This window comes from Moesziomyces antarcticus (genome assembly GCF_000747765.1).
Source record: "Moesziomyces antarcticus DNA, scaffold: scaffold_v10009, strain JCM 10317, whole genome shotgun sequence".
Lineage (NCBI taxonomy): Eukaryota > Fungi > Basidiomycota > Ustilaginomycetes > Ustilaginales > Ustilaginaceae > Moesziomyces > Moesziomyces antarcticus.
The window spans coordinates 253,122-268,573 of NW_014639001.1; the positions used below are offsets into that span (position 1 = coordinate 253,122).

Sequence of the window (15,452 nt, forward strand, 5' to 3'; positions counted from 1 at the left end):
GGACTATGTCTGGGAGGGGCCCACTTCGAAGCTGGACCAGTACCACGAGTCGACGATGCGCCAGACGTCCGAGTAGCTCTGATCGACCTTTACAAACGAGGTGGTGTGTGGAGTTTCGGCTGTTGTTGGAGAGGCTGCCTTCTTTTCGCGATATCCGCTACCAGGTAGTCGGTGTGTTGGTGGAATAGCCCGGTCGATCTCTTCGCCCACCTCGCGAATCGAGTCCAAGATAGCTTGGGCTTCGCGACGCAGTTGGTCGACGGCAAGCGTGGTATCCGCGCCCGACTCTGCGCCCAAATCCCGCGTCTGACCCAAAGGCCACCGCATCTCTCGAATCGTCCGTGCTGCCGGCTTGACAAAGCTGCTAGGTGGAAGAGGAAAAGTGGTCGAGTTGTTGATGCGCATACAAGACGCCAGCGTGGCGGATGAAGACGCCGCAAGCGTCGCACACGACGACGATGATGATGGACGCGAAGTGGAAAGCAACAGCGGCTGCAACGTCGTACTCGCCCTGGCGGTGCTGCCTTCATCTGCACAAGGTGCGGCGTGGGTGACGTGTTCGGCCCGCACCGGCGTCACACGGCCCGTGCTCACAGCATCCATGCAGGGGCTCGGAAAGCCGCCGAGATCGAAATGAAGCGAGCCCACCGCACTCACCCGCCGCTCACCGTCATCGTCCGTGGGCAGCTGCAGCGAAAACGGATGCTCGCCCAGCGAGTCGTTCGAGTACGTCGACATCATCGAGTCGCGCGACGCCAGCGAGCGCGGCGAATCGAGCGGACTCGCACTCGCACTCTGCGGCGCGTGCGGCACCGTGTCCGTGCGCGGCTGCGGCGTCGCCAATGCCGAGGCGGGTGGCAGCCCAAAGCTACGCTTGCGAGACGGCGACGGGATGATGTCGAACACAGGCTCGTCGTCATCGCGCTCGCCGAGGCTGATGAAGCTGCGAACGCGGACGGGCGGAGAGGCGGTTGGCGCGTGTTGCGGCGCGCCTGCGCGAGGAGGAAATGTAAATTGCGGCTCGGACGACGCTTGGGACCCTGGCGCGGTGATGACAGCGGGCGCGGATAGTGGCCCCCGGACGGGCTCTTTGGAGATGACGAGTCGGGCAGGAAGGGGTCCATTAGCGCCGGCACGCCGCGTGGTCTGTGCATCCACAGACTGTCCAGCAGCCGGTGCTGGGGGCTGTTGCGACCTGAGTGGTTGTGCTTGCCTAGCACCGTTGGAGGCAACGTGCTCGTCCACGCGGTCCAGCTGGCGGCGACCAACTTTTGGCAAGTCAGCATTGGGGCCTCTTCCGACCTGCTCAAACGCACTGGCGATGGCGCGGACCGACTGGCGCTGGTTTTTGGACGAGACGCTCGAGGAAGAGTTGTGGCCCATGAGCACCCTCTGGATGGCGATGGACGATCCGAGCACCGAGGAGATGGACTCGGAGCGCGACGCCGAGCTGTGTCTGCCCATGCGACGTGCAGCTCCGTAGCTCGAGGTGCGCGACCTGGCAGAGGACTGGTAGCCTACATCGCTGTATTCGGACGCCGAGCCGACGCTGGAAGGCGAGCTGAAGGTGAGATCGAAGGAGGAGTCCGAGTCGGACTCGTAGAGGAGGCGGTGTTGGAGTTTTGTGAGCGCCTGCGGGTGCTGCGGCGCGGCGTGCTTGATCATGGCGGGGTCCGCGGCCGGGAGCGCGTAGATGAAGGGCGAGGTGAGCGCGGGACCGATTTGTGTAGATTCTAGGGCTGATTCGGTGGCGGGATGACGATTGAAGTGGCGGTGCATCATGCTACGAATGGCGGTTTGGCGAGTCTCTGGACAGAGATGGAGGACGAGGGCCGCACGGAGGAAAGAGGAAGAGAGAGGGAGAGCACCGGAGAGGATGTAAAGTTGGGAGTAGATGCGATGCTATGCTAGCGGGCGGCCCGATCTCCTCCTGTGAGCTGGACCTGCGTGCTTGGCAAAGGCTTTTTGGTGTAGGGCGCAGAAACCGGTTCTGCGTTGAGGAGAGAGATAGCACAGCTACTCTGTTGGAGAGAGAAGGTGGGGACGAAGTTCGAGTCGGACTCGAATGGATGCGCGATGGAAGCAGACGAGGTTGTCAACGTGAAAGAGAAGAAGGCTTCAGCCGGCTGAAGGTGGTGTGTGGTGTGGGATCGATCGTGTTCCTGGCGTGGCAGGGTTTGAAAGCGTGTTGCGGAGAGGAGTTGGGTGAATGCGTCGGGGAGGGAGGCGTGTGAGATACAGCTTTGTGCGAAGGCGAGCGCGAGCGCAGGCGGTGCACGCGACGAGCTGTCTACGGGAAGGGAAAGGGGGCGTGGTTGGTGGAGCGCTTGGAACGCATGAAGGAGGCGAGGCGGCCTGGGACGGTCCAAGGGGAGGCAGGCCGATATCGTGGCTGTCGGCGGTTGCGAGTGCGCATCGGTTGCTCGCGACTGCAACCACCATCTGTAGGCCGGCTTTAGACGCAGGGAGCTCTGCGCAGCGCTGTGCAGTTGGAAATGCAGTCCAATCGCAATCAGCTGCTGGGATGCATCATTGATTGGCATTGACGCCAGCTGGACTGCAGTGTGAATGAATTCGGCCCTCAGAAAATGCACGAGCCTGAGCCGTGTTCGTTTTCGGAGAGGCCAGGCGAGGCCAGGCGAAGCAAGGCAAGGAACGCGTGCAAGCGAGCAAGGGACCGCTCGCCTTCCCATGCACGGCGATGCGATGCGATCCGACGCGACGCACTGCACTGCACTGCACCAGCGCTGTAGCCCGGCGTAAGGTTCTCTTGCGCAATCGGTCAGGGGAAAGACCATCAGCCTCGAGCCTCGTCACCACGCCATACCAGCAAGGTTGGCGCAGGATGAGGTTGCGAGTGTGATCATAATCCAGAGACGCCAGGAAAGGGTCAGGGTCGGTCGGCGCATCCGATTTTCCCATCTTCGACGGCGGCGCAGGGTCGAGCGGTTTAGACTGCGAGTCGCCACGGCGCGTGAGTCTGCTGGCAAGGGGCTGCGCAGCGCTTCGCAACTTTGACAGCTGCACATGCAGGCCGAACAAAAGCGCCCAGCTCGTTGGCAGCAAGTCGGCCTCGGATGCACGCTAGCCTCGTCCAAATCACATCCCGATATGGCAGTTGCACCCACGCAAAAAAGCTGTCGCATCGTCCCAAGCGCTTGGACCGCTCCGACACTGACGTCGACTTCATCTTCGTCGCTCACCGTCTCGATGAGCAAGCAGAAGGCTATGAACACCCACACCGCCAAGAGAAAGTGAGGGCGAGAGGATCATCACCATTGCCTCTCCGGCGATCCGTTCCGCCACCGGATCTTCCAGTCTCGCCCGACCCTCTTCGGCGCAAGGTAGAAGCTGCTTGCACAGAAGCCTGGCCTGCGACTCACACGTGCTGAGCCTGCGGTTCACAGCATGTCAGTTCACACTGGATAGTCTCTTGCACTCTTGATCCGAACCAGCGACAGGGTACCCAATCAAGGCTGCATTCTCAAAGGCAAGGGCAGCAGAGATTGGCTCGGAATGCACCGTGCGTCCACCGCCAACACGCTTCACTCCGACCGCGCCCAATCCCCCGCCCAATCCAGCCGGCGGGGCGGCTAATCGACGCGTCCCAGGGTCCAACGAAATCGCGATGCATCGGGCAAATTCAATCGTGTTAGAGCGTGTTTGTTATCCAATCCGTATTGTGATCCTCGGCCGAGCTTTTTCACATCACGTGTAGCGAAGACCCACTTCCAAGTCGCGAAAGCAAGTCCAATTCAAAGTAGTTCAAAATTTGTGAAGTCTCGAGTGCGTCACGGCACTACACCACTGTGCCGGTCGCCAGGTTTGTCGACCTTCCCAACGAGCGCGCTGCCAGAGCACATTCATCGTCTGACTGCGAGACCTCGGCCTCGCGCCCCAATGCCGAGAGGCAGTGGGGCCATGTCTTGCGAAGGCACAGAACAGCGAGACTGCCCAGTCACGACCGCAGAGCGAACTCGGCCTGGAAGCCAGCAGCCGTGAATTCGAGTAGCAGGCCAGCGTGGGCCGTCGAGACCGTCGAGTGGCATCGAGTGCGACACCTACACCTCCTTTCCTCTTTCTCTCCCTAGGTCACCTTATCCCCTCAAGACACATAATCAAGGTAAGCTTTGCCGAACAGCATACGCGGCACCATCGATACCATCCAGACACGACGACAGAGACGATGTGCATCGCAGATACGGACGCTTCGACACAGCAAAGGCAGATGCGCAGCATAGCATTTCGACATTCGCAGCCGGCGCAGCATCCATACCATACAGCAGAAACCTACCGCATATCCACCTAGAGCCTTCCAACAGTGCTCTCGCACGACGACAGACCCGCTTCAGCGTCATCAGAGTGCCCCGGGACATTGTACAACTCGCAGCATCAGCACACAGTACCATTACCAATACCAGCATCAGACGGTCTTTCGCACCAGCAATCGCAGGCTCTCCGTAAGAGCAGCAACACCTTCGCCAGGAAGGAGCGCACTTGGTCCGGCTGCTGGAGGTCGCAGACCAAGCTGTTGGAAAGCACGGACGTTCAGGCCAGATGGGCTGTTGTTCTGCCTTGTCAAGCAAAGACGGATCGTGACCTACTATGCGTCCTTGCGACGTGGCAGGCAGAGATGCTGTACAGTAGACGTCTGCCATTCGTCTTCCGCATGCGCTTGCGATCACACAGCAACAATGCAACGACCAGATCCAGACAGCCTCATCGGCCCCGACTTTGCCAACGCAACAGCATCAGCAACCATACACCAGTCAGAGGCCTCTCTCCGCGAGTCCGCAGCACTGGCAGAGATCAGCATTCCAACTCGACATTACAAACAGCATCAACAAAGCATCTGCGGCCAATTCCGACTTCTCGTTGCACTAGTCTCTGCGCGTCTGGCAGTGGTGCCGCGCAAAAATGTTCCAATCCCAGAATCTTCAGAAAACTGACTCGCAATTTCCTTGCTTCCTACCAACGCAACCACCACTCGCTCCGTTCGTCCATTGCACTCGTCTACGCACATCCGCCATCGACTCGACTCAGATTCAACATGGGTATCACTCGTGACTCGCGACACAAGCGATCGGCTTCCGGTGCTCGCCGCGCCTACTACCGCAAGAAGCGCGCCTTCGAGCTCGGTCGCCAGGCTGCCAACACCCGTATTGGCGCCAAGCGCATCCACACCGTCCGCGTTCGCGGCGGCAACCTCAAGCACCGTGCCCTCCGTCTCGACTCGGGCAACTTCGCCTGGGGCTCGGAGCACATCACTGCCAAGACCCGTGTTCTTGGTGTCGTCTACAACGCCTCGAACAACGAGCTGGTCCGCACCAACACCCTCGTCAAGGGCTGCATCGTCCAGGTCGACGCTACCCCCTTCCGTCAGGCTTACGAGAAGCACTACGGCCAGCCCGTGACCACCAAGCGCCGCGCCGCCGGTCAGGGTGCCGCCGAGGCCCACGTTGACGAGGCCAAGCTCTCCAACTCGGTCACCCGCAAGCTCGAGAACCGCCGCAAGGAGTCCAAGCTCGACAGCCTTGTTGAGCAGCAGTTCGGCGCCGGTCGTCTCTACGCCGCCATCTCGTCGCGCCCCGGCCAGTCTGGTCGCTGCGACGGCTACATCCTTGAGGGCAAGGAGCTCGAGTTCTACGTCCGCCGTCTCAAGGCCTCCAAGGGCTCCAAGAACTAAGCGCTTCTGAAGCGTCTGGTTCCCGGATTCCCTTTCTCCCTCCTTCATCCTTCACATCGCGCGTCATTCGTTCCATCCTTCGACCTATCCTCCTCTCCCACTCTGTATACTGATTCTCCTTCTGGGTCTACAAGGAGGCGACGTGTAGTGCATTTCCAGTGGCTCATTCACCGTGGTTTCGCCTTGGACACGGCTGTAGAGTTGCGCACATCTCCATCCTCACACCACCAACCCCCCAAAAAATTCTTCCAAGGCTTGAATGCAAAGCATGCTCAACATCTCTTTTCTTCGTGGCGTGATTGTGAGAGATCTCAAATTTGCACGTGCAGAGCCGAGCCTTTGTTCGAAGGAAAGATGGGGGAGACTGAAGTTTCATTCGATGTACGTGAGTGCGGTGCTGGGAGTCTAGTCGTCACGAATGCTTTCAAACTGGGCCTTGGCAGCGAGCATGGCCTGCTTCTCGGCCTCGAGGTTCTTGAGCTTCTCGGCGGTCGAGTCCTTGACTTCCTGCGGCATGCGCGACCACTCCTGCGGCTTGTTCATGGGCGCCGAGATCTTGTCGATGCCAACCGCGTTGAGCTGGAGCTTCTTGTCGAGCTTGGCCAGCTCCTGGTCGATGTTGACCAGGCCGCGGATGAGCAGGTGCGCATTGAGACGCGACGAGATCGACGAAACCGCACAGCCCTTGGGCACATCGGCGGCGCTCGACACAACATTGACGCTCGTGCAGCCCTTGACGAGCGTAGCCACGACGTCCGACGACGACGTGAGGATCTGCTGGAATCCGGCATCGCTGGTCTCGAGGAACACCTGCACATCCTTGAGCAGGTTGTAGTCCGTGCACATACCGCGCACGGCGCGCACGGCGGCAAACACCTCCTCGAACGCAGCCTCGGCACGAGCATCATCGCGACTGGCCATGTAGACCGGGTAGCGCGTCAGGGCGATGCTCTCGGCCTTCTCGGCCGCACGGCGCGGCAGCCTCTGCCACAGCTCCTCGGTGACAAAAGGCATGAAGGGATGCAGCAGCTTGAGGCCTTCGTCGAGACACGTGTAGAGCGTCTGCTGCGCACTGGCGCGCGCCTTGGCGTCCGCCGCCGCCGGATCGGTGATGGGCTTGATCGCCTCAATGTACACATCGCACAGCTCGTACAGCCAGAAATTGTACACGGCCGAGGTGGCCGCCATGAAGTTGCGCTCCTTGAGGCACTCGTTGACCGTCTTGCTCGCCGTGTTGAGCTTGTGCAGGATCCACTTTTCGACGAGCGACTCGTCGCCGCTCGGCTGCTCGTCCGCCGCGGGCTGGAACGACGCGATGGGCTCGAGCTTGAGCAGCGCAAACTTGGTGGCGTTCCACAGCTTGTTGCAGAACTTGCGGTAGCCCTCGACACGCAGGATGTCGAGGTTGATGTCGCGGCCTGCGCTGGTGTAGGCGCACAGCGCGAAGCGCAGCGCATCGGTACCACACTGCGGGATGCCCTTGGGGAAGTCCTTCTTCTGACCCTGCGCCGCCTTGGCGATCTCCTTGTCGTCGAGGTTGCCCTCCTTGAGCTTGGTGTGCAGGCCGTCGAGGTCGATGCCCTCGATGACGTCGATGGGGTCGATGACGTTGCCGAGCGACTTGGACATCTTGCGTCCGTGGGCGTCGCGCACCATGGCGTGGCAGAAGACCTCCTTGAAGGGCAGCTGGCCCGTGAGGTAGACGCCGAGCATGCACATCCTGGCGACCCAGAAGAAGAGGATGTCCCAGCCGGTCTCGAGCAGCGAGGACGGGTAGAAGTGCTTGATGTCGTCGGTCTTGTCGGGCCAGCCCATGATGGAGAAGGGCCAGAGGCCGGAGCTGAACCACGTGTCGAGCACGTCCTCATCCTGCTCGAGCGTGTAGCTCTTGCCGCCGGCGAGCTTGTCGGCGCGCTCCTGCGCCTGCTCGAGCGACCTGCCGACGACCCAGAACTTGTCGTCGCTGCGGTCCTGCGCCTCGCCCTCGATGTTGACAAAGTAGACGGGGCAGCGGTGGCCCCACCAGAGCTGACGCGAAATGCACCAGTCCTGGATGTTCTCCATCCATCGGAAGAACTCCTTCTCGGAGACGTTGGGAGTGATGGACATCTCGCCGGCGCGGACGCGCTCGATGACCTTGGCGGCGAGGGGCTGGCAGTTGACCCACCACTGCGGCTTCATGATGGGCTCGATGACGTCTCCCGAACGCGAGCAGATGGGCACGGTCATGGGGTTGTCCTTGGTCTCGACGTAGCTGCCGATCTCCTTGAGCTTGTCGATGACAGCCCGACGCGCCGAGAAGCGCTTCATGCCGGCAAAGTCGCCGCAGTTTTCGTTGAGGGTGCCGTCGTCATTGAGGATGTTGACGAACTCGAGGTTGTGGCGCTTGCCGACCTCGTAATCGTTGGGGTCGTGCGCTGGGGTGATCTTGACGGCACCGGTTCCGAACTCCATGTCGACGATGATGGAGTCGGCGACGATGGGGATCTTGCGACCGGGGACGAAGGGGTGAACGACGTTCTTGCCGTGGAGGTGCTTGTATCTCGGGTCGTCGGGATGGACGGCGACGGCGGTATCGCCGAGCATGGTCTCGGGACGCGTGGTGGCGACGACGATCTTCTCGTCGGAGCCCTCGATCTGGTAGGAGAAGCTGACGATGACACCGAACTCGATGCGCTCGTTGGCGGGATAGCCGGGGACGTTCATGAGGGTGCGGCCGTTGAGCTGCTTCTGGTCGACCTCGAGGTTGGAGAGGGTGGTGTGGAGCTTGCAGCACCAGTTGACGAGGCGGTTTGCGCGGTAGATGATGCCGTCCTCGTGGAGCTTGCAGAAGGCCTCGGTGACGGCCTTGGAGCGGGGCTCGTCCATGGTGAAGGCCTCTCTGGAGAAGTCGTAGGAGGCACCGAGACGGCGCATCTGGTTGGAGATGCGCGACTGGTAGTCGTCCTTCCACTCGAAGACCTTTTCGAGGAACTTTTCGCGGCCATAGTCGTAGCGCGACTTGCCTTCGGTCTTTGCGAGACGCTTTTCAACGACGCTCTGGGTGGCGATACCGGCGTGATCGTAGCCGGGGTTGAAGAGCGTCCTGTAGCCGTTCATTCGGTACCATCGGATGAGGGTGTCCTGGATGGAGATGGTGAGGGCGTGGCCGATGTGGAGGGAGCCGGTGACGTTGGGGGGCGGGGCGGGGACGATGAAGGTCTTTTCCGGGTTGTGGGGGTCGGAGTCGGTTGGCTCTGCAGGCTTGAAGTGGTTGCTCTTCTCCCACCATTGGTACCAGCTCTGCTCTACGTGGAGCGGGTTGTAGCCGTTCTCCATGGGTTGGGAGAGGTCCTTCTTCTCGCCGGGGACGGTGTTGTTGACCCATTCGGGTTCCTGCTTGACCTCCTTCTTGGGCTTCTCCTTCTTCTTTTCGGCGCCGGAGCCTGCGGGGTTCTGGGGAGCCTTTTCGCTCTTGAGAGCATCCTTGGCGGCCTGCTTTGCGAGCTTCTCTGCGAGCTTTGCCTGCTTCTTGAGGGCGCTCTTGGTCATTGGCTGACCATCGGGGCCGATGGGTGCGTCGGCAGGGGCAGCATCAGCGGCAGCAGCATCCTTCTGGGCGGCTGGTGCCGATGCGGGCTGCTGTGGCTTTTCGGGCGCGGCGCCCGTGGGAGCGGACGAAGACATGATGCGACCGAGTTGAAACGGGTGTTGAGTGAAATTGGAGCCGACTCGACCGGTTGATGGGGGTGTGCGGGCAGCGATCGGAGCTACTCCGTTGCAGCGAGAGGGAGCGACGCTTTGTCGAGTTGCGTGGACGAGAGGCGAAAGGAAGCGCGCACGCGGCAGCATACAAAGTTGACTACGAGCGAGCCTTTTTGTACGGTGCGGGTGCGGATGTTGGTGTTGACTCGACCGACGCTGCGGTACTAAGGTGTTCGAGTCCGGTTCCTAGTGAGGTGAGGAGAGTGGAATGGCGATGGTGACTCGGGAAGTGATTGGAGCGAAGGTGCCGTGCCAAAGTTGCTGGAATGATGCGCCGTGCCAATTTTGGCTTCTGACTCGTGGGGAATTTTTTGCGCAGCACACCACAGCGCAGCGCAGGGCCAAAGCGCAGAGTCACGTGCCGGTCTCGACAGGTCCTCTTTTTGAGGCCACATTTTCTACCTCGGATTTTCCGTTTTCCTTTTACCTTTTTTCTCACGGTGGCAAGGGCGGTGCGGGCCCGACGAAAAGGTAAATTGTCGGATCACACGCGACATCGCCCCGCCCTCTGACAGCTGTCGCTTACAGCGGGGATTTGGGCCCGAGCGCGCGCACTTCATGTCGGTTCCAACACGGCCCAAAAGCCTAAAAGCCAACTCAGTCGATCCCGCCTTCGAGACTAACTCAGACCGAGTCCCCGCTCTTCTGAAAGCGACGTCGACTTGCCTCTTGCCTGAGGGCATAAAGCGGACCTCATCCGACCAGGTCTGCTTTCCTCCCGACCACCACCTTCGCCAACAGCACCCTTATTCCCACGTCTACCTCGTCTGGTGTTGCAATCATGAAGAGCCTCCCTGCCGAACTGCACGCCAAGCCGGCTGCACCTGCGACGCTGTTCCAGTACATCTTCCAGAACATCTTCCCTGTCATCATGCTGGTGCGCCTGTACGTGTCGGGTCTGCCCGGTGCTATTGTGGAGCAGCTGCGCAACCCGAACCCCATCAACCTCATCAATCCGCTACACTGGAAGCAGCTCGCCTTCAACCACGGCTTCAGCTCCATTCTCGCCGTGGCCGACGAGATGTACAAGGACATGAAGACGCCGCTGCTCCGAGGCGCCTACGGTCGCGTGCTCGAGGTCGGCGCAGGTGCTGGAAACTCGGTGGGCTACTACGATCAGTCCAAGATCGAGCGTCTCTTCTGCCTCGAGCCCTGCGCTCCTCTGCGCGAGAAGCTCGTCGCCAGGCTCGAGCGCGTCGGTCTGGCCAAGAAGACCACCGTGATCCCCGTCGGCCTCGACGCAAAGAGCCGCCATGCGCTCCTGGAGGCTGGTATCGAACCCGAATCGCTCGACACCATTGTCCTCTTTCAGGTGCTCTGCAGCGTGCCCAATCCCAAGGCCCATCTCGAGTTCCTCCAGAGCCTCCTCAAGCCCGGCGGTCAGGTCATCGTCTTTGAGCACGTCGGCAGCAAGCACGGCTTCACCCGCACCGTCCAGAACATCTGGAACCCCATTTGGCACTTCAACTTTGGCGGCTGCGACATCAACAGGGACAGCGGCGACTGGCTCCGCGACATTGGCGGCTGGAAGCAGATCGACCTCAAGCGTCCCGTGCACGAAGTAAGTCTGCCCGCTCGCGTACAAGTTGCTCATGCGCCCACACTGACCGTCTTGTCTTGCGCTGTGACTTCAGACCACCGCCGAGTTCCTGCCCCACGACATTGGTCGCCTCGTCAAAGCCTGACCCTCTCGTCCGAGCTTTGGTGCCCGACACGCTCGTTCCGTAGCCTCGTCCGCAGCTCCGCACAGCCTCGCTCTGTTTGTTTCGAATCGATGAATTCAAGCGTCACGTTTTACAACATCAATGCCGGCCTGGCGTGCAAAGGGCGCGGAGATGCGAAGAAACAATACTGATACACATTCGTTCCAAGAGACCAAAGAAAGGGGGAAAGGAAGGGGGATGGTAGGGTCATGTTTACTGGCGGTTGTTGAGCATCTGGGAGAAGTTCTCCCAGGCATACCACATGCCTGCCAGATTGTTACCCTGGGCTGCAGGGTCGAGAGCCTCTTTGCCCTCTGCCTCGGCGGCGGCTGCAGCTGCTGCGGCTACGGCGTTGAGCGCACTTTCGCTCGGCATGGCGTCGGCCAGACCGTTTTCGGCCTTGTCCGTGCCGGCCTTGGCTTGCTGCTGCTCGTACGTGCGCGCCAGCGAGTTCTGCACATACGTGCGGTAGGATGCCGACGAAGCCTGATCGCCACGTCCCGGGTTTTGGTGGTTGTAGTGCTGCGAGAACGACATGGGTCGATCCGGCATCTCGGTCCCCAGCTCGCGTCCGCCAAGCAGCTCGTACAGGTTGTACGCTTCCGACGACTCGCCCACCTCGCCACCCTCGACACCCGATGTTCCAGCACCAGCGTCTGTCGCCTCATGCGCCTGCGAATGAGCCTCCGCGCCAGTCGGCAGCCCGCTCGCACCGCCACTCTCGACCTCGCCCTGCTGCTGCTCCGTAGCCCAGGCGCTGCCGTTGTGCTGCTCGCTGTGGTTCAGAATGCCCTGTCCAAAGCCCACAGGATATGCGACGGGCACACCCACCAACGGCCGGTCGAGCAGCGCCTCGTTCCAGTACGAGTTGCCCGTCTGCGGACCCAGGTTGTGCGGGTCGGTGGGAAGTCCCACAAATGGCAGCAAAAACGCAGGGATTCGATCCGGTCCGCCATCCACGTCCGTGCGAGCGCTGTCGTCGTTGCTGTCCTTGGCTTCCGACTCGCCTAGCGACGGATCGATCGCTCCCATGATGCCCGACGCGCGTGCACCATCGGCGCTCTTGGCATCGGCGATGCTTTCGCCGTTGGCACCCGTGCCCGCCGCAGCCGCCGAGCCATCCGGCTTGCTCGTCGCCAGGCTCGCAATGTCGCCTCCGATGCCATGCAGCATCTGCTTGAGCGTGGAGCTGTACCTGCCCGCCTGCTCGGCGACGTTGGTGAGCCGGAGCATGCTCGAGAGCTCGTCGAGCAGGTGCAGCGCCTTCTCAATGTGCGGGCGGTGCACCTGCGAGCTTGGGTCGAGCTTGCAGTGGATGGCGAGGATGAGGCCGGCGTTGAAGGCAAAGTACGCGCACTGGTTGTACATGCTGTTGGCGGGCTTGACCGCCAGCACGTCCTCGACCGTGCTGATGAGCGCCTCGGCCGACTGCAGACACACCTCCAGCGACTTCTGCACCGACTCGGGCGGCTTCCACGCGCCCTGCTCGTCGATGTACGGGCGGTGCAGCGTGATCATGCACTGGTTGTAGATGAACTCGAGGCTGTATGCCTGCTGATAGTCCTGCAGCTCCTCGGTGATCTTGGGATCGTACACGCCCTTGTCGAACGACTGTGCAGCCACCTGCGCCAACAGCTCGTCGCTCGGACGGACCGAGCCCTTGGAGCGTCGTTCAAAGTGCTGCTTGAGCTTGTCGGGCAGATTCTCGCGCCATTTTGCGTACTCGTCGTTGAGGTTCGGGTCCGGAGGCGACGAGATGCCGAAGCGGAAGAGCTGTTGGCTCTGGCGCAGGAAGATGTGGTAGATGCGGAATCGCGACCAGTGATAGTCGAAGTTGGCCTGGCTCGGCACGCGCGGCACCAAGGCGGTGGCACCGGGCGGCAAGATGATGCGGCTCGGGTCGGGATCAGCCAGGCCGGCTCGCTCGTACATGGCGTAGAGGGCGTCGTAGTCGTCGGGATACCGGGTGTCGAAACCCTCGTGCGTGAGACAGGGAGGCTGTCCGATGCGATGAGCGTGTGCGACTTCGTAAAACACGATGTTCCACCAGAGGTTCCTGCGCGCCTGCGCCTCCTCGATGCGCATGCCAGACCAGTGCTCGGGATCTCGATGCAGACCGGCAGCATGGGCGAGTCGGGTGGTGAGCGCAAAGCAGGTGCCGGCGAATTGCAAGTTGAGCTCGTTGAGGTGCCAGATGCCACGCAGCAGCGACGCCTTGATGAGATCGATGGGAGCCTGGAACGCACTGGACCAGGCCGAGGGACAGGCGATCTGGAGCGCATCGATGCAGTGGCCAGCGACGCTGAGCAGGGTGCGCTCGTCGGAGCACTGGGCGCCCGGGATGGGGTCAAAGTTGCGAAGATTGTGACCTTCGTGTTCGGGCGAGTTCCTCTTGACCTGGAGCGTGAGGGCGAGAAGCACGAGGAGCAGAGGCACGAGGGGCGGATCGGCGGGCATGGTGGTTGGCTTGGAGTGCCACCATCGCAAGAAGCTCTGGATGCGCGCGATGTTGATGTCGATGACGACGACATTGACAAAGGGCTCCACCTGCGTCTTGAAGGTGTAGAGCAGCGCCGAGATCTCGTCTGCGGTGGGGAGGGTGATGGCGCTCTCGAAGAGGACGCCTGCGATGGCAGCGGCGCGAGCGGCGTTGACGCGCGTGTTGAAGTCGCGCGAGCGGTCCTTGCCGACCAGCTCGAGCTTCTCGACCTGTTCGCGGCGGGTCTGCACCATGACGGCTTGGCGACGGTCGTCGAGACGTGGGAAGTCGGCGCGTTTGAAGATGCGGCCGTTGGTGCTTCCAAAGGCGTCTTCGGGCTCCTTGCGCTTGCGCACCATGGGCGAGCCTATTGACGAGTCGCCGGCAAAGTCGTCTTCGTCCGAGCCGGGGCGCTTGCGGTCGTCGACGTAGTGGCAGGGGTCGTCGGTGGGGTTTTCGCGACAGTTGGTGCAGATGGGCTTGATGCGATCGCACTTCTGCTTCTTCTCTCTGCACTGGAGGCAGCTGGTGATCTTGCGGAAACGCGTGATCTTGGTGGCTGATTTGGAGCGCGGCTTGGGCTTGGCGCGCTCCTTCTTGGGCTTGGGCGTGCCGGTGATGCTCATGGAGGCATCGGCGTCTTGCTTGACGGGCGAGCCGGCGTCGGTGATCATGGAGGTGTCTGCATCTTCGGGGTGGTGCATGGATCTGTGTGCATCGGTGCCGCTGGCGTGGGCATGCGGCCTGGAAGAGTCTGCGATGGCGCCGGACGGATCGATGTCGGATTGAGCGTGTGCGCCGGCCGAGGTGGCCGTGTCAGGTGCTTGACTTGGCTGCGCATGTTGTGGCTGGGCGTGTGGGGGTGTGCCGACGTCCATGGCATTGTCGGCTTGCTCTTGTGCGGCGCGCTGCTCCTCCTCCTGTCGCCTTTCTTGTTCAGCATGCTGTTTGGAAGCGTTGACGGCGGCGGCGATGACGGCGTCTACGTCGCCGAGCGAGCTGGAGGAGAGGTGGTCGGATGTCGAAGCGCCGGCAAGGGGGAGGAGGACGTTGTTGGAAGCACTGGCGGCATGTGCGTTGGCAGCGAGGGTCTCTGCGTGGCGACGTGCTTCGAGCTGAGCTTGTTGCTGCTGGAGGAGCTGCTGCTGACGCTGCTCCTGCTCCTTTTGCTGCTGCTGCTCGAGTTCCTCGTCGAGCTGGGCGGCGGTGGCGAGCTCCTGGAGAGGCTGGTCGGGATGCTGGTGGTCGGACATGCTGAAGGGGGCGTGGGCGTCGATGCGACGCGACACGAGGATGTCGGCCAGGTGAGGACGGCCGAGGCAAGCAGCGAAAGAGGGGACGCCACGAGCGAGCGGATGAGCGCCGTGCGTGTATGCACGAAGGAAGGATGCTTGGACCGAGTGGGGTAACGAGAAGGAGTCTGGGGTTACCGTCCGATAGAAACGGGATGGCGAGGCGGCGGATGGATTTTAGCGCCGACTCGACTCGAGTGAAGGGCAGCCGGAATTGGATGCCTCGATACGCGTGCTGCAGCCGCGTCGAATAAAGCAGAGCGCGACTCTGGCAAAGGATGCTGCTGCTGCTGCTGCTGCTGCGCTTGACCAGCCGCTCTTGTCCGGCTCAACAGCGCGATCTTGCGGGCCTGGCGTGGTCCTAGACGAGGCGATGGGTGTCCAAGGCTGGTGCCGACGATGACTGCGCGCGTCACACGGTAGAGAAGCAGTGTTGCAAAGGAGCGTCGGGGCGTCGGGAGCAGTTCAGGGTGCAATTCGTAGTGGAGAAGGTGAAGGGGTGAGATTGAGTCGGGCGAAAGAAACTGCCATCCATCCGTTTTTCGCTC

General features: G+C 61.5%; 6 protein-coding genes across 6 annotated transcripts; 3 read left to right on the forward strand and 3 right to left on the reverse strand.

Moving 5' to 3' along the window:
* Window positions 1–3: 3 nt before the first annotated feature.
* On the reverse strand, window positions 4–1,782 carry PAN0_009d3756 (uncharacterized protein; the record flags this gene model as incomplete). The annotated part of the gene is made up of 1 exon (XM_014800716.1): window positions 4–1,782. The coding sequence occupies one exon, from the start codon at window positions 1,780–1,782 to the stop codon at window positions 4–6; it is 1,779 nt and encodes a 592-aa protein (XP_014656202.1).
* Window positions 1,783–3,027: 1,245 nt separating this feature from the next.
* On the forward strand, window positions 3,028–4,949 carry PAN0_009c3757 (uncharacterized protein; the record flags this gene model as incomplete). Its single annotated transcript, XM_014800717.1, has 6 exons — window positions 3,028–3,254; window positions 3,319–3,344; window positions 3,456–3,651; window positions 4,092–4,123; window positions 4,220–4,402; window positions 4,690–4,949. 6 exons carry the CDS (start codon window positions 3,028–3,030, stop codon window positions 4,947–4,949), a joined length of 924 nt encoding a protein of 307 aa, XP_014656203.1.
* Window positions 4,950–5,050: 101 nt separating this feature from the next.
* Window positions 5,051–5,686, forward strand: PAN0_009c3758 (40S ribosomal protein S8; the record flags this gene model as incomplete). The annotated part of the gene is made up of 1 exon (XM_014800718.1): window positions 5,051–5,686. The coding sequence occupies one exon, from the start codon at window positions 5,051–5,053 to the stop codon at window positions 5,684–5,686; it is 636 nt and encodes a 211-aa protein (XP_014656204.1).
* A 405-nt stretch (window positions 5,687–6,091) lies between these two features.
* On the reverse strand, window positions 6,092–9,352 carry PAN0_009d3759 (valine-tRNA ligase; the record flags this gene model as incomplete). The annotated part of the gene is made up of 1 exon (XM_014800719.1): window positions 6,092–9,352. One exon carries the CDS (start codon window positions 9,350–9,352, stop codon window positions 6,092–6,094), a length of 3,261 nt encoding a protein of 1,086 aa, XP_014656205.1.
* Window positions 9,353–10,211: 859 nt separating this feature from the next.
* PAN0_009c3760 (phospholipid methyltransferase) lies at window positions 10,212–11,115 on the forward strand (the record flags this gene model as incomplete). The annotated part of the gene is made up of 2 exons (XM_014800720.1): window positions 10,212–10,991; window positions 11,065–11,115. The coding sequence occupies 2 exons, from the start codon at window positions 10,212–10,214 to the stop codon at window positions 11,113–11,115; spliced, it is 831 nt and encodes a 276-aa protein (XP_014656206.1).
* Window positions 11,116–11,346: 231 nt separating this feature from the next.
* On the reverse strand, window positions 11,347–14,865 carry PAN0_009d3761 (uncharacterized protein; the record flags this gene model as incomplete). Its single annotated transcript, XM_014800721.1, has 1 exon — window positions 11,347–14,865. The coding sequence occupies one exon, from the start codon at window positions 14,863–14,865 to the stop codon at window positions 11,347–11,349; it is 3,519 nt and encodes a 1,172-aa protein (XP_014656207.1).
* Window positions 14,866–15,452: the final 587 nt, after the last annotated feature.